A 19,039-nucleotide genomic window follows, 5' to 3' on the forward strand; every position below is an offset into this window, starting at 1 on the left:
ATGTATTTAAAAAATTTAAACAAGTAGTCGAACCCCATCAAACTCAAAAATCAGCAACATAAAGTGCAGTGATACCTCACCTTACAAGTTGAAGCTGTTCTGTAATGGAACCAGTGACCAGAAATGCTCGTATCTCATGTAAAATTTTCCATTGAAATGAACATGAACATAAAATTACCCCATCAGCACCCTCACCACCCAAAAAATCCACAATTTTAACAATAAACATGATTTCTGATAAGAAAAACTACATACAATAGAACGTACTACAAACAAATACAGTAGTTTAATTACTTAATGTAATATTGTTCAGTTTTCACATCGAAAAGCAGACTTCAATGGCATCTCATGCGAATTGCTTGTCCATCAAACACAAAATCAACAGCTTCACCATATTCTTGTGGTCTGCATTTAAAATGTTTTAACGCACCTGCAGATGTCATAGCCTTTACTGACTAATTCGGCTTCAGCAATTATTCTAACAGTGATATTCAGAAGTTGCTCATAACTTACATTTTTGCTCGCAACCCATTAACCTGAGAGACATCTCATATCCCAAAAAACCTGGGCGCGGGGGCATTTGTAAGCCGAAGTACCACTTGTTTACTACAATTTAAAATTTACTGTACATATACTCACAAATGTGTGGGTCTTGAAAAGATCTGAAGGACCACTTGTGGAGACTTTATCACCTTCCAATCCAATGACCCTTTTGCAAATATTCATATTGGGGTCGAACAGGCTTTTTGCAACGACAATATCACCCCTGGAAAAAAACATGCATGCAGTTGTTGAGTCAGACTTTTTAAGTGATATGTAAACATAGTGCATCTAAAAACTTAAAAATAACTCAAATATACAGTATATTGATTAAAAAAAAAAAGTTAAAGCACTAAAAACATTAAAGTGTCCCAAAAATCGGAAAATGTAAACATTAGCCATGACATTTGATGTTATTATTAAAAGTTGTTAATAATGAATAATAATATTACAAATTAATTACCTAAAACATTTTGGATATCTTAATGTTTAAATGACATTCATCCATCCATCCATCCATTTGCTACCGCTTGTCTCTCTCGGGGTCGCAGGTGGCTGGAGCCTATCCCAGCTGAGCGAAAGGTGGAGTACACCCTGGACAAGTCACCGTTTCATCACAGGGTCAACACAGATAGACAGACAACATTATCACTCTCATTCACACACTAGGGCCAATTTAGTGTCGCCAATCAACCTATCCCCAGGTGCATGTCTTTGGCGGTCGGAGGCAGCTGGAGTACCTGGAGGGAACTCACGCAGTCACAAGGAGAACATGCAAACTCCACACAGAAAGATCCCGGGACTACACAGGGCCTTCTTATTGTAAGGCACATGCACTAACCACTGTATGTGCTGCCCCAAATGACATTGATTCACATAAAAACCAAAGTTGTCCATTATGTTTTGTATTTTTTTTAAGTAAATACATAAGTGGGCATATAATGTACAATAGATACTCAGCACATATAGAACAACAACTTACTTTTCGGACCACAGGGCGCACCGGATTGTAAGGAGCAGTGCTGTTGAGCGGGTCTGTTCAGGTTTATTTTCAAACAAAAGGTGCATCAGATTGTAAGGCGCAGCAAAGGTGTCATTTTATGATTTTTTTTTCTACATTTAAAACACTTCCTTGTGGTCTACATAACATGCAATTGTTTTTTTGGTCAAAAAGTTGCCTAAATTATGTTTTACAGACCATATTCAAGCCACTTTCTGACCGTCTTTTCAGGATGCGCTCTTTTGTGAGCGGTCTGATTTACGAGGCTTCCCGCCATCTTTGCTGTACCGGCAGTAGTTTTTAGCGCTTCCATAGCGAGTCTATTGACAGATTTAAATTAGAACTGTACGCTACTTTGTATTAGAAATGGCAACAGCAGAGGATGAATGCCCTACAAAAAGAGGATAGAGATAAAGTAAAAGCTTATTGACTACGTCACGGACTACAATGGCAGACGCGTGCAAATTTTCTGGACTTTTGCAAGATCCCAAATACACAACAGCAGGAACCAATAAATAAGAAAAGTTGGTTTTGCGTAATAGGTCGAAACAAAATGCCAGATATGTCTCCTAATAAGTGCCATTTTGGGGTCCTTATACACATACACCAAAATAATACCCGTATGTTGAAGCAATCTGTCTATGGTAGGCGTAATGTGCCGGCAATCCATCAAACGGTGTGGCTTTGTAGCTTACCAAAATTGTACTAAAACATGTTGACAGATTTTTGAGCACCGTGTGTTATGTTCTATGTTCTCAAAGAAATATCAAAGTTCTGGGCTTGCTTGCAAGCGTCATTTATTTAACAGGCGTCAACCTACAGTCCACACGAATCTCTTATTTGTGACTGCAATCTACTGGTCAAATTTACCATTACACCATGTACAAAATAAAATTGCTTCAAGGTCGTTAAGCACAACCAGAATCATTACATTAGGCGCAAGAAGTTATAAGGTGCACAGTAAATTTTAGAGAAAAGAAAATGATTTTAAGTGTGCCTTATAGTTAAAAAATACAATATATAATATTCTTCGAATACAGACGTTACCCACTTTTGTATTTTGCAAAGATGCCGACTCATCCGATCCAAGAAAATTACATCTTTGTTCACTATAGTGGGCTCCATTGATGGACCGGAGCACTGGAAAACAACAACAGCACATTGTTAATTAAAGGATAAATTTGATTAGCCGTTAACTCTGGAATTATACAAACCACCACAATCTCTCCGATGTACTCAAAAGCACAATGTCCAATGCAGCCATACTGGATGGTGTAGCCAACAAACCCTAAGGTCTTCCCGAGAACACGGCGAAACATCTCCACCTACACAGCAAATATATTAATATCCTCTTCAATAGCCTTATTCATTGTAAAATACTTGAGGCTGTACAGTGTTGTTAAGAATTATGGACATGACAAATACATTGGAACCTCGGTAGAAGATACTAAGTCAACAGTATTTTACTGAAATATGTGTACCAGAGCTTTATATTCAAATAAAGAATAAAGTCAATTTGTGCCAATGGTAACAGAGAATTGTAATTCTGTTTCTATTGTGAGAGTGGTTTTCCAAAGTTTTTCAAGTGTATGTGTAATGAATACATTGAAATGGTGTGTCATGTCAAAAGTAACACAAATACTAGTTTGTTAGTGTTTTGTAAAGTACATTTATTTGAAGATAAACAGAGCCATACTTATAAAACTGACCAAGGATGATTTAGAATGTAAAATGGAATTTTAAACAATGAACTATACCAGATCGCATCACTGAATCGAATTGGATCAATATCTACGTAATCAAAATTGTATTGTTACTTTTAAAATTGTATCATTACTTTAAAAAAATATATAGTTTTTTAAATGTATCGTTCGAGAAACATATCGAATTGTCTAATATTGGAGAGATGCACACTTCTGATGCACATGCAAAAAAACCCTACATATAAACACTCATATTTACTGTAGATGTAGAGTTGGGAAATAATATCAATATGCAAGTAGGTTATATATTACAATATATATATATATATATATATATATGTATCGCAATATATATATTTTGTGAGGTTAGTGGTAAGCAAAGTACTACCAGAAGGTGGAAGTTAAAAAGTAGAGGGCTTTTTTCATTTAAGTGGCAATAAACTTGATCCACTTTCCATACAATAGCAATAAAGAGAAATGGATCATTTGTATTGGATTTGACTCGGTTTATTCAATGAATAATTACTGTCATTTGAGGTAAAAATATACAACCTATTAGGCCTTGGCAATATATCGATTTTACTAATATATTTGAGGCAAATAAAAAAAAGAAAGAACTAATAATAAACTAAAGGTAATTCACCCCTTTACAAAGGGATTACAATGTTTGCGTTTACATTGACCCTGAAGAAATGTATCTGATTATGACATGCATTTTCAGGCATTACACCTTAAATCGGAGTATTTGACTTTGACATGCGCAGCACCATACCATAAACTGAAAGGTGTGTTATTGCTTGTGCTGTGGCGCTATTGCTTGGACGAGTTTGCTCACTGCAGGCGCTGAAAAAGTATTGACTTCTGCTGTAAACAACCATGACTTTGTGCATTTCTGCTTGACAGATGCTGTCACGGTATTTTCAAAAAAATAATAATTTTCTTTCTTTTGTTCGCAACTTTGGTTTTTGTTAGTCTTGGTACTAGATCAACAAACTCAACAGTATATAACGCTACACATGTACATGTTGAATGGGGGAGACTGCAGCAAGACAATCGCTTCATTCCAAGACTATTTCATTTAGTTCCCCTTCAATCGCCAATGTATGGTGGACGTCTAAGACATGTGCAGTAAGGATAATTTCGACCTGAATTTCAGAAGAGGTGTTTTCAAGTGCTCCAATCCGCATGACTATTGGCATAAACCACCCGATCGGAATTAAATTTTGATCTGCACGTGTTTGATCGGGTCAGAATATTCCAAATGACGTGTTTACATAAAGCTTTTTTATTCCGATTAGACTTTTTATCCGATTAATTGTGTCCATATGGACATAGCTATACTGTTCTGGTGTAACATAGCGCGCTACTTTTGATGTGGTTCTATGTAAACAAGACAGTGACAGAAGCACAGCAAGTTCAATGCAGGAAATATCATTTTACTAATTATAGTAACCGCCTTCAATAACCATCACTAAACACGAAAATTAACTTGATATCAAATAGAAAGACGCAACGTCACACATACTCACTACTAATAACTACAAGAGAACAAATCAATGATTGAAGTGAAAAGCTTTAGCTTGCAATCCAAACAACATCCCGTGTGGATCAGAAGATATGACAGCCATGGAAGCACATTCAATCACTTTATTAACCAGAGGCAACCCAATCCAGTGAAAAGATTAAAAAAAGCTGCCGTAACTGCTAAGCAAATAAACACAACTGAGCTAATTCTGCTCTGTTACACATTACTGAGCACCAGGCACTCCCTATTTAAAGGTACACACACTCTCAAATGCATAAGCCAGATATTTGAAGTATTTTTTTTTAAGTTACACCTTAGTTTCTTTCCTAGTAATTACATTTATTAAAATATAATTACATCAGTAATATAATTACTTTTTTAGTAAAGTAACATCCATCCATCCATTTTTTACCGCTTGTCTCTTTAGGGATCTCGGGGGGTGCTGGAGCCTATCTCAGCTGGATTCGGGCAGAAGGCGGTGTACACCCTGGCGAAGTCGCCACCTCAACGCAGGGCCAACACAGATAGATAGACAACATTCACACTCACATTCACACACTAGGGCCAATTTAGTGTGGCCAATCCCCAGGTGCATGTTTTTGGAGGTGGGAAGACGCCAGAGTACCCAGAGGGAACCCATGCAGTCACGGGGAGAACATGCGAACTCCACACAGAAAGATCCCAAGCCCGGGATTGAACTCAGGACCTCCGTATTGTGAGGCACATGCACTAACCCCTGGTTCGCCGTGCAGGCCGGTAAAGTAACAAGTAACTATAATTACTTTTTAAAAGTAATTTTCCGAACACTTATGATGATACCATGTATGATAAAAAAACAGCACAGTGGAAAATGATCATTAGCAGTCGCTCTGCACACCACCAAGATGTGTAAATGAAAAGCCTGTGTTTATCCACTTGATTTACTAAAACAATGACAACGTTTCACACTGCAGGGTCAAATGTCCATTTCTGATTTTTTTATCAAATCCAATCTTTTTATTGGCTCTTCACATTACAAAAAAAATGTGATTACTAATGGGAATGCAATCTGACCGACATGTGGACATGACGTCATGACGTCGCACGTACTGTAGTTTTTACGGAAGTAAAATTGGCTTCAGAGCTCATGTCAGTTTCATGCTACGGTCCATTTACCTCGGAAGCTGGAAGTCGAAGCTGAGAATGACGTGTGAGTGTTCTTGTTACGATGTCTAAAATTAAAACGTTCACATCCACAAAAGCTATTTTTGCGCTTACTTTTTACGACTATAAACAACTCATGGGAACATTTGCACTCTTTTTGCAACCTTCAAACATGGTGGATTAAGAGGAAACAGACCCTAGAGCTAGCGATGTACAGAGTGTTTACCACATGAAATAAATGTAGTTTACACTACAGTGACGTTACCTTATATAAATGCAAAACAATACATTGTATATGGCTGCCTTACTGCAACAACAACTAATCAGAAGTTCTAAAAACGGATATTTTAGAAGCGGATATCACTGTTTACATCCAGAGCAGTCATCTTTGTAACAAACTCTGAGGTGATGAGAATGCTCTGATTTTTTGAGCAAGAAATCTGACCTTTAGAGGCGTTCCAGTTGAATTTCCGACAAGGAACTTGGAAATTCTGACTTCCCATTACAAATGGAACACACCATTAGCACTGGCGCATTGGTGGCAATTTCAAGGATTTTGTACAATTAAATTCAACATTTTTTTAATCAAATTATTGCGCGTAGAAGATTAAGAAGGAATAAGAGAAGTATTTTGGCTCTCACAGTTTTACAACATACTTTGTTTCAATGTCTGCTTGAAGAGCTTGTCCGTGGGCGAGCAGTCGTAGACAGGACTGGAGGAAGTTTTATGTGAGTTCTTAAAGCATTTTTTGTTCACTTCTTTTCTGCTCCGTTGTCAACTATTTATTCTATAACCGTCTATATTGACAAAGAATTATGATGCTTATCGGTTTTTGATGATGTTCAAGTCAGATAAATGCGACAGGAGTGCGGCAGCGCTCACAATGACGACGCATTGCACATGTACATATCCAATGTTTTTCCACATACAAAAGAGGCCTGGGTCGGTTATAAAAAATTGGGAATTGCACTCTTTGGATACAGGTTGTATATGGGCCTTTTCTCAATGTTTTACTTGATTATTTATTTGCATACAATGTATAATACAACATTATATTTACATAAGTATTTTATTCAAGCCAAAAGTTTTAAGTTTTCACTTTATTAATCTCAATGTTATAGATTATAATTTATTTGCATGCAGTGTGCAATGCTTTATTTTTGTTTACAAAAGTATTCTATTCAAGACCTAAGTATTGCTTCCCAGAGGAAGCTCTTAATTTAGTTAATTCCACAAAAACTACAATTTATACCTGGTCTAAAATACAACAACATTATTCAAATTAGAATTTTGCTAAGAGTAAGATGCAATGTCAATTCAATCCACTAATTATGATCGAATAAAAAAAAAAACACGTGTTATCTCTGTCATTTGTATTCAATGGTTTCTTTAAAACATAGGGAAAATAAATCGGACAAAAATCGTAAACTAAATGATTTGTGAAAAAATCTGTGATTTTTCAATTTGGCCACAATGCCCAGGCCTACAACCTATATTTTAGGCTGCATTTTAAATTATACACTATATAACCAAATCATAATATTACAATACTGTATCGTATCGTGACTCAAGTATTGCAGCATGTATTGTATCGTGGAGTCATTACCAATACCCAGCTCTATGCACGTCAGGCCTGTCGTATATGGTATCACTTTGTACATGCAGGTCTTATGTACATTCTTTTAATCCGTATTTAGTAAAAGGCGGTGTATTGTAAACAGCTCTTAAGTCAATGACTTATGTCGAATTTCCAAAACCACAAGCTATTTGGAGCTTAATTTTTCTTTAGGGTGTAGACAAGGTTGTCACAGTTGGCTAAGATGGCACATTCCCTAGTGTTTCATTCTCAGAAGCCAGTTCACACCACAAAACTGCCTTGAACTTTGATCCAGAGTACGACAGACCAATCAACACATTGCGCTCAGGTGATGGACAAAACACAGAAGCTGTGACACTTACACACAAGGCAGCCCTGCACTGTTTGGGGCTTGTCGCTCACACTGCCTCCACCACAAGAGCACATCAATAATTAGAGTAGTTATCAGCTTCTGTCAGCACCATAGAAACACAAAGACAACACAAAGAGCCGTCAGTGTGCCCTGAAAAACAGTGCCAAACACGTACAAGATATATTCGCCTTGTGAGCAAACATCCAGTCACACTTAGCTTATTGACTTTTACTCAAGGTGCTGCGTGGACAGAGGGCAAAGACTATCAGTACACAAGTCATGCGCAGTGCATACACAGTCCACCTGCACCAAAAGAGACTTCACATTCATGATTAGAGAAGGATATGTGCAGCTTGTCTTGAAGTTCAGTATGCTCTATAAACAATTTTTGAACAGCCCGCTATCCTGCCAGTCCACCACTGGGTAACAAATTTTTTGTCTCCATCTCCCCAGCTCCTTCCGTCTTGTTCCCCCGTCTACATCCCATCCCAGCGTATTATTAACCAAAGCAAGCAGAGCGGAAACCAAAGCCACAAATCCTTAGAGCTCTGGGAATGACTTCCCAAAGATGGACACGGATTAGACCCCCATTTTCTCCTTTGCCCGGCCACCGCCACCCCACTCTGTCCCCAGGCTCCCAACAGACCGAGTGTCAGGTGGCTCTCGCAGCCTTGCCAAAAGGTGTTACCCCTAATCCCATTACTAAACCCTCCCCCACAATCCCCAACTTTTCAAACGTACACACACACACACACACACACACACACACACACACACACACGCACACACACACACACACACACACACACACACACACACACACACACACACACACACACACACACACACACACACACACACTCACACACACACACACACACACACACACACACACTCACACACACACACACACACACACACACATACACACACACACATACACACACACACACACATCAAAACACAATGTGTTCCCATTCATGCCAACTACATTCCAACTATTAAACCTTCGGCCTATTGTTTCATCCCTACCATGCCTGTTTCTTTTGCACATTTGACAGTATTTCTGGTCTGAAATTTCCAGACTCATAATCTCACCAGGTGCCATGACTAGACTCCTACTTCTATCTATCTGTTTGTAGCTATTCGTCAATGATGCGCCATTCTCTGCCAAAACACTAGGAATGATGTTTTATGGGGTCAACTCAGTGAGCAACCATTACACTACTATTTAGTTTATTAGTTTCTTTTGTTGCTAGTGAAAAATGGCAATTAAAGAGAGACAAAGAGTGTTATTAGAGCTGGAAGTAAATTATGTGTTATAACACTAACTTTTATTATAAAACTTTATCCAAAATCAGAAAAAGTGTAGGTATTTCATGCCCTCTAAACGAGTCGTATACACACAAGAAATAATGCACTAAAAGCAATCCAATCGCTGCCCCTAGACATGTCGCAAATTTTGATTTTTTTTGGAAGAACCATGTGAGAGCCAGAGTAGTGTACCCTGGCACCTCAGTGAAGCAGCATAGACCAGGTTTTACAACGCCTGGTATTGATTTTGCTTTGTGACGTAAGGCATTTCATAAAGTTCCTCAGTCATACAAATCTATGTCATGGAGCACTCGGTGTTCTTTTGTGCTGATGTTCACTCAAGAACATGGTTGGCACTCTCAAGTCAGACAATAACCATATCCATCCCTGTTTTTGAAAGTAGGTAATCTAAAGGTTAATGTGAATTACAAATTGGCAATAAGGTCTCATGTTCAACTGAATTTGTCTTTGTCCACTCAACTCCTTGGGGTGTTGGTGTAATGCAAAGACATGAGCTGTTTCCTCTGCTAGGATGGAAACCAGAAATCTTTTTAACAGTAGACAGCGTCCTGTACAGCTGCCTTCATATCAGTGTGTGACCCCCTGCAGCCCCACTACCACTCCTCCTCCATTCCAGTGTGCATTCAGCATAGGTGGGGATTAAGGACTTTGCATAATAAGATCACACGGCCAGTGGCTGATATCACTAGAGTCGATATGCAGCCGCCTGTTTTTTTGAGGCACCCTCTGTCATTGATAGTGTGTACCGTGTGTGCTCGCATGTGGTGTGAATCTGAAGACACAAAAACATCACCTATGAGCTGCAGTTGCTCTTTTGGGATGTAACAGGAGGTGGACATCCTCAGAGACATGTGATTGGATCTCTATTACCTCGGATTCCCCAGAGTCAGCAAAGCCAACACTATGTCTTTCCCCTTAATACCCGGCGCACATGTGCAAGCTCTGGCATTAATCGAATGCTGATTTACAGCTGTAAATTAACACAAAGTCTTTCCACTAATCCAGGATTACACGCTAAACATGTTCAAGGGAAAACAAAGAAAGTCACCACCGCACTCTGTGCAGAACCATCTGTGGCTGCTGACCTCCCACGGTCACAACACAGTGTTACAGTGTAGAAAATAGAGGGAGATCCCAAATGAATAGCTGCCGATGGCAACACCTCATTGTGTGTTTAACTCTGTGATCCTCTTAGCGAGGAAACACCATTGACACGGATTGAACACATGTCACATACATGAATAAAATGTAAATGTATAAATGTTGATCAGCCAGCTGTCAAAAGTGACCGAAAAGCAAAATCAGGCGTATGCATCACTTTACGACATCGAAATGGAAGTGATAAGTCTTGACTGATTTGTAATTGTTCTTTATATATTTCAGAGGATATAAAATGTTTCCTTAAGATTGAAAACTCAAACAATTACCAAAAATATGACAGTAACAAAGTTTTGCATCGGGAAAAAGAAAGGTGTGCATTTGGAAATTGAGGAAATATTTTATCTATTTATAATTGTATTACTAAGATTGAAACTTACTTTTCCTCTAGAAATTACAAAAAAATATATGTATTAATATTACTATTTTCCTTTTTATTTATTTGTTGTTATTTACTTAGTTTTAGTTTTTAGCGTTTCTATTTGTGAATTATTTAAGTTTTTTTTCAATTGTATTCCAGTGTCTCATCATTTATAAAACTGCAAAAAAAAAATTGTTATTCAGACATTATTAGGACCATACGGAAATACTCAAATCGGAATAGCAGCGACTGGTCCCCAGTGACTAGAAACTGCTATTGGCTGAATAATGTTAATTGATATACATGGTCAGTCTATTAGAGCCACAAAGACAATCTCAATCCAAACAGCACACAAGGGCCTTACGTTGGACTCCTTACACAACTAAATTAGGAAAACATGGGCTGAGAGAGAGGCAGGCAACAGGGGGGCTAAGAGGCTTACAAGCCCCTTGTCAGATATTCTTCTCCCTGAGGATCACAGATGGAAGGGAGAGTGGAGGAGAAGGCAGCATCACAGAGGCAACCAATCCCACCTCTGATGTCTTCCTCTGGGCAGCAGAAGGCAGAAGAAAGGGTGGGGCTATAGTCCTGTTGCGCAAAGCTTAATTTGATTTTAATGTGAACAATAAAAGGGAGGTGGTTTGACTATGAAGGAGTGTCTGTTTCAACTATTAGTGCAATCAGAGTTAATCCTGCTGGTTTAGACCGAGACACCTGGCAGGATGGGGAGTGACATATGCAAAAGTCTCAGACGTAGAGTTGTATGTCTAACCCCCACCACTTCAAGATATGCCTTCTATTTGTCGGTTTAATGGAAGGAACTGATCTCCATATTGCTCTTTTCATTGTTGCTGGTGGCAACACAGCCATGAAACAGCGGAGTGTGACTACTATTTAGCGAGCCCACTGTTTGGACTCACAATCAATGGGGTCAAGCCAGAGCAAATAATCTCCAAGTGATATGAATACAACTGCTATGGACTGAAAGGAAGCAAGGTTTGACAGAGTCCCCAGCCAATAATACTGAATGGAAAAGTGGTCACTAAGCCTTATTGTACTGAGCGCAAATGTATATGTGGTGCTGGCCTGGTGCTGAGAGAGCTGAGAGATCTTATCTAGTGTTGGATCACATTGACAAAGGCGTTTGTGTTTTGCTTTGACCTGCTGCTGACTAAGACGACTATATTTTAACACTAGCAAATGACAGATAACCACAACAAAACCGTTGGATTTTTCTTTAGGGGATGTCCTCTTTCAAATTTGATTTCATCCAATAATTCCAGATAAATATTAAACATTATTGCAATTTGACCAAATTTAGAGGCTCTAACTAAAGCTATTTGAATCATATAAACGCTTAAAAACTGAATTGGAGATAACCATCCCGTGCATATTGTTCTTTTGTGCTTTGAATATTACTTTTCTTCCAGGGCAACAAAAACAAATATGGTGCATGTTGATTATAATCTTGCATCCACCCCTACTCAGACACAAAAACTTGTGGCAAATGGCAAAGATAGAGTGAAGAAACTAAAACAGTAAAACCAGGAAATGTCTGACATGTTATGACTGCTGCCATTATATAGCGCAATCAGATACAGCTCTTGGATAACCCTAACAAAAACACAAACGTGCATGTACCAAAGACACTTGGAAAAAAGTAGTTGTATTTTCCGACAACTACAGTACTTACATCACCATCATGCAGGGAAGTGCAGAAAAAAAACAGTCAAAAAAGGATTGAATACAATCAGAAGTAAGTTACTGAGACATCACAAAAGATGTGGTAACACTATTTGCAGAAATATGTAGATGAGAGGTATTGTTTTTATGGACATTCCCTATAAAAAATCAAAAGTGTCGAACATGCATACAGTTGCAATATGGTGCATCACATATTACCAGTTTCCATATATATATATATATATATATATATATATATATATATATATATATATATATTAGGGCTGTGAATCTTTGGGTGTCCCACGATTCGATTCAATATCGATTTTTGGGGTCACGATTCGATAATATATTGATTTATTTTTATCCGATTCGATTCTCGATTCAAAAACGATATTTTTCCGATTCAAAACGATTCTGTATTAATTCAATACATAGGATTTCAGCAGGATCTACCCCAGTCTGCTGACATGCTAGCAGAGTAGTAGATTTAAAAAAAAAAAAAGTTTTTATAATTGTAAAGGACAATATTTTATCAACTGATTGCAATAATGTAAATTTGTTTTAACTATTAAACGAACCAAAATTATTACTTATTTTATTTTTGTGAAAACATTGGACAAAGTGTGTTGTCAAGCTCATGAGATGCGATGCAAGTGTAAGCCACTGTGACACTATTGTTCTTTTTTATTATTTTTACAAATGTCTAATGATAATGTCAGTGAGGGATTTTTAATCACTGCTATGCTGAAATTATAATTAATATTGATAATGTTGTTGATAATATTCATTTTTGTTTCATTACTTTTGGTTTGTTCTGTGTCGTGTTTGTCTCCTCTCAATTGCTCTGTTTATTGCAGTTCTGAGTGTTGCTGGGTCAGGTTTGGTTTTGGAATTGGATTGCATTGTTATGGTATTGCTGTGTAGTGGTTTGTTGGATTGATAAAAAAATAAATAAATAAAATAAAAATTCCAAAAAAATAAAATCGATTTTTTAAAAATGAGACTCGATTCTGAATCGCACAACATAACGTTTATCAGGATTCTTCTTCCTTACACTTTGTACTTTTGAGTTTGAACAGTTTCTTAAACTAGATCATATTAGTATATTATTTAATGCCTTTGCTTTTCCATAATGTAATGCACATCCTGATATACTTAATGCTTTACGAGTTGTACGAGCATATGAATATTAAATGTTGTACATGTTTTAAGTGAAATATTTCCCTTGGGTTAGATTTCTCCTCTTTTGTTAGGTATAATTGTTGTATATTCTCGTGTAGCAGGTATAGATTGCTTTGTGTATTATACCTTTACTTTACTTTGTATACCTGTTTACTAAATCATTGAAATTCAATATTTTTGATTCAATAAGTTAGAATTGTTGTCGCCGATAGCCAACATTATGTATTACCCAAACTAACTTTTTTTTGTAACACAGCTAGTGAATTATTACGGTAGGGCTGCAACTATTGCTTATTTCAATAGTCGAGTAATCTATCTATCAATTTGCTCGATCCATCAAATAATTGGAACAAACACATTTTATGGAGTCCCAATGTGTATTTTAGGGAGAATATGTCTGCTTGCCATTATCTTCATTCATTTATTTTAATAAATTCACATCAACAACAATAAAATTGTGTGAGCATTAATATTTTTTAACATACTAATTTTATATATATACACATATATATATATATATATATATATATATATATATATATATATATATATATATATATATAAATATATATATATATACACACACACATATATATACAGTGCCCTCCATAATTATTGGCACCCCTGGTTGAGATGTGTTTTTTAGCTTCCAATTATTTTATTTTTTTTCTAAATAATATGGGACCTTAATGGAAAAAAAGAGAAAAATCCAACCTTCAATACAAGTGCATTTATTCAGTGGGGAAAAAATCCCACATAAAGAAATAATTATTTGACATCAAATAATGTGTGTCACAATTATTAGCACCCCTGGTGTTAATATTTTGGACAACCCCCTTTTGCCAACAAAACAGCACCTAATCTTCTCCTATAATGTTTCACAAGATGGGCAAAGACAGAAAGAGGGATTTTCAGCCATTCCTCTTTGCAGAATCTCTCTAAATCATCCAGAGACCTGGGTCCTCTCCTCTGTACTCTCCTTTTCAGCTCACCCCACAGGTTCTCAATGGGGTTGAGGTCAGGGGACTGAGATGGCCATGGGAGGAGCTTGATTTTGTGTCTGGTGAACCATTTCTGTGTAGATTTGGCCATATGTTTAGGGTCATTGTCTTGCTGAAAGACCCAGTGACGACCCAGCTTCAGCTTTCGGGCAGAGGGCAACAGATTTTGATTTAAAATGTCCTGGTATTTCAAAGCATTCATGATGCCATGCACCCTAACAAGGTTCCCAGGGCCTTTGGAAGTGAAACAGCCCCACAGCATCACTGACCCACCCCCATACTTCACAGTGGGTATGAGGTGCTTTTCAGCATGCGCATCTTTCGTGGTACGCCAGACCCACTTAGAGTGTTTGTTGCCAAAAAGCTCAATCTTGGTCTCATCTGACCAAAGCACACGGTCCCAGTTGAAGCCCCAATACCGTTTGGCGAACTCCAGACGCTTGCGTTTATGATTGTGAGTGAGGAAAGGTTTTCTCCGTGCATGCCTCCCAAACAGCTTGTTGGCGTGTAGACAGCGCCTGATGGTTGATTTGGAGACTTTGTGACCCCAGGATGCTACCATTTGTTGTAATTCTGTAACAGTGAGCTTTGGAGATCTTTTGATTTCTCTTACCATCCTCCTCACTGTGCGTGGTGGCAAAATAAACTTGGGTCCTCGTCCAGGCTTATTTACCACTGTTCCAGTTGTTTTGAACTTCTTAATTATTCCTCTCACAGTGGATATGGGCAGCTGCAGTTGAGTGGCAATCTTCTTGTAGCCTCTGCCTGACCTGTGAAGGTCGACGCACATCTGCCTCACTTGTATGCTGTGTTCCTTTGTCTTTCCCATGTTTAAGAGTGGATAAGAGAAATGGCCTCGGTGTCACGTCATATTTATACCCCAGGGAAACAGGAAGTGATGAATTACTAATTAAATGTTCCTACGTACTCTGGTAAACTTTGTAAACTACTATAGAAATGACAGAAATGCTTCAATTATATTTATTTCCTGGGAATTGTTAAGGGTGCCAATAATTGTGGAACAGGTGATTTAATGAAAAATAATTATTTTTTAGTCAGGGATTTTTTTATTTTCTTACAATTCATTTGAGTTGAAGGCTACATTTTCCTACAATTTTCAGTGTGACAGTATTCTTCTGCAATAAACACTGAATTTATTTTAAGGCTTTTAACACATCTCAACCAGGGGTGCCAATAATTATGGAGGGCACTGTACATATATATATATATATATAATATATATATATATATATACATATATATATATTCATTTTTTTTTTAATTCACCTATTTCTTTTGTCTAGTATGAATACATATGTTCCACTTAAATCATGCTCTATTACATTGTTTAGAAAAAACTCTTGAACTGAAGTTCTTGTTTTCTTCTTTTCACTAAAGACCGATTTTAGAGCTGTAATAATAATACTATACCTTGTTGATACAGTAAAACCATTATATTTTTGCCTTAGGTTATCATACCATCCAAATATGAACGGTGCCTACTGTACATCACACATGCAAAAAGTCTCACAGTGCCTCCACACAACGACACTACCGTATCCTGTAAGGCACATTCAAAAAGACGCTACAATGGCAGACTCGGGGAAGGAAGTTATAATTCAAGATTAAATCCAAGTGTGCACTCACTTTGGCTTTCATGGTGTGAATGGGACCAAGCTAGATAAGGACTTTGCTGTATAAGAGTCACATAAAAATGCAATAGACTGTAAGCCTGGGCCGATATTCAATAAGTGAATTAAACGACAATTCATTAAAATTCAGTCAGTAAGTTTTCCAGCATCGATAAATTGCCAAGTGCATACTTCAATATCATTCACACTTTTTGTTTTGCGTTTGTGCCAAAGCGTAATGAAAAGAAAGGGGTGAATTCTCTTGCCCTCATTAAGTGTCTTTGACTCTTTGTGCGGGGCCGCTGGCCCGCTAGCACCACACAGTGCAACGGGTTAGAATGTAGCAGCCAACATGGACAACATGATCACAAAACCAAATGTCATCGCACCAGTGTAGGAATATTTCAATTTAATTCTTTGGAACAAGATGAGCCTATCAACACCGAAGAGTTAATTTGCCAAATTTGCGCTAATACAACAAACCTGCCTGCCCACTTGAAACACAACTACCTGGCAGTCTACACTCACTTCACGTTTGGTGAACAAACTAGGTCAGTGTAAACAAAAAGGTGCATTAAATGTGAGCGCATAGAAAGTGGGGTTATATACATTGCCATAAACATGCTGAAAATTAACACTGTTATCAAACTAGCCTTTTTTTAAAGTGCTGTCACGTTGTCATGTCATGTTAGTGTTTCCTCACTCGGGGTCTGCCAGACTATTTTTTTTGTATGTGATTTGCTACTACGTCTGCTTATACTGTGGAATTTTTATTGTTACTGTAAACTTTTGTTGAAAAAAAAAAGTCCTAACTTGATTGTCAGTTAAGTAATGTACAACTCTACCAACATGTGAATTATTGTAGTGCAACTTTGTTTGTCAATACTTTATTTAGTCGTTTTATTTATTATGTTTATTTGTGAATATTGGTCCCCCTTACCCTCCTAAGCATATTTTATTGTTTTTAGTTGTGATTTATATTTAAGTGTAACATTTTCCTAACAGACAAAGTATATTTTATTGTTACTATTTGTTTTTTTTAACTTGGTGATTCAAAAGTTTACATTCCAATTACAAACCCTGTTTGCAGAGGTGAGACCAAGTCATTGTTTTGCAAGTCACAAATAAGTCTCAAGTCTTTGCCCTCGAGTCTCGAGTCAAGTCCCAAGTCAAGACAGGCAAGTCCCGAGTCAAGTCCAAAGTCAAGACTGGAAAGTCTCAAGTCAAGTCCCAAGTCCTGCATTTTGAGCTTCGAGTAATTTCAAGTCCTTTTAACCACAGACTAATACATTTACACATATTGTGTATGCTTTTAAAACGCTGTATGTATTTACAGTATAATTAAAAAAAAAACGTGCTGACATCGCACTTCATAATAGCACTATTAACCAGTTATTTTAAACATTTAACTCATCCCTTTACAGGATGAACACATTTGAAAAAACAAGTGCAACTGTACTTATTTGCACAAAGGTGTTAACATTGTGTTTCCATGGCATATAGCATTGGAACTAGTTCCACAGCAGTTTCTATTCTGTTCTTACCTTATCTCATTGATCTAATCTCATACTGTATGTGTTTATGTGTGCGTACACATGAAAAACATCACAAATACATGAAAATAACAAGGAACAGAGTTGTACATTTTAGAATTCACGGCCCTATGGAAAATTAACCAGCCGCCACTGATTATGATGCATTCTCATTTTAGACAAAGTATAAGACAATACTTTCTTAACAGTATAACTGTAACTTGGGGCGGCATGGCGTAGTGGGTAGAGCGGCCGTGCCGGAAACCTGAGGGTTGCAGGCTCGCTTCCCACCTATTGACATCCAAAAAAATCACTGCCGTTGTGTCCTTGGGCAGGACACTTCACCCTTTGCCCCCGGTGCCGCTCACACTGGTGAATGAATGATGAATGAATGATTGGTGGGGGTCGGAGGGGCCGTAGGCGCAAACTGGCAGCCTCGCTTCCGTCAGTCTACCCCAGGGCAGCTGTGGCTACAGATGTAGCTTACCACCACCAGGTGTGAATGAATGATGGGTTCCCACGTCTCTGTGAGCGCTTTGAGTATCTAACAATGGAAAAGCGCGATATAAATCTAATCCATTATTATTATTATTAAGTCTTCAAGTAACAATATTCAAATACTAACTTTGTTGGGTAAGACAGAATTTGCTTTTATTCTGAATCCAGTGAAACAGATTGGTGGTTTTAGCTGATATAAAGTCTTTCAGGTGTTTGTATACGTTTATGTTTAAGTTGGCAGACACTTTTATCCAAAGCAACATACACGAAAAATAAATATAAAACAATCACTGTAAACATGATAATTTAAGGGAAAAATGTAATACAAAATATTAATACAAAGTGTCAAGACAGAATAAACTCTCTGCTGTCATGACTGTATTTATTGACTATCACCAGAAATATAGTCTATAAGATGTATAGATATCTAATGTATTCATACATTGTTTATGTAGGATATAGCCATGTATATATAACCTAATCATATTGTTTCTTCAACTTAGAAATAGCTGACGTTTTTTTTTTCCCCTTTTTGGGATTATTATTACCAGTTTTGATCTTGGACGTCTGGTCACTTATAGCATATAAGAATATTCTATTATTGTTAAGCAAACTATGAACACGCCAAAAAATTTGTCCTTTATCATAGTTACACGTATGACAAAAAAGCGCGTGAATATCAGTGGTATTCAGTGAGGTAAAATGAATTAAATGCGCCGACAGTTCATTGCTCCTGACAAATGTATTGCACTGATCACCACTCCAAGATGGCGTCTCGTCAGCGCCTGTAGGCA

General features: G+C 37.5%; 1 protein-coding gene across 3 annotated transcripts in view; it reads right to left on the bottom strand.

Annotated features, from left to right (window-relative positions):
• immp1l (inner mitochondrial membrane peptidase subunit 1) overlaps positions 1-19,039 on the bottom strand; it is a 53,738-nt gene that overhangs the window by 16,674 nt on the left and 18,025 nt on the right. For 2 of the 3 annotated variants that reach the window (XM_061880377.1, XM_061880391.1), the window contains 3 exons: positions 2,755-2,865; positions 2,592-2,680; positions 640-766 (listed from right to left, as the gene is read on the bottom strand). In XM_061880377.1, the coding sequence (XP_061736361.1) occupies positions 640-766; positions 2,592-2,680; positions 2,755-2,859 (321 nt within the window). In that variant the 5' untranslated portion in view covers positions 2,860-2,865. Of the gene's footprint in view, positions 1-639; positions 767-2,591; positions 2,681-2,754; positions 2,866-7,871; positions 7,961-19,039 lie in introns of all 3 variants that reach the window. The other variant, XM_061880384.1, reaches the window with a different exon arrangement.

The sequence above is a fragment of the Nerophis ophidion genome, linkage group LG02 (genome assembly GCF_033978795.1).
Source record: "Nerophis ophidion isolate RoL-2023_Sa linkage group LG02, RoL_Noph_v1.0, whole genome shotgun sequence".
Classification (NCBI taxonomy): Eukaryota; Metazoa; Chordata; class Actinopteri; order Syngnathiformes; family Syngnathidae; genus Nerophis; species Nerophis ophidion.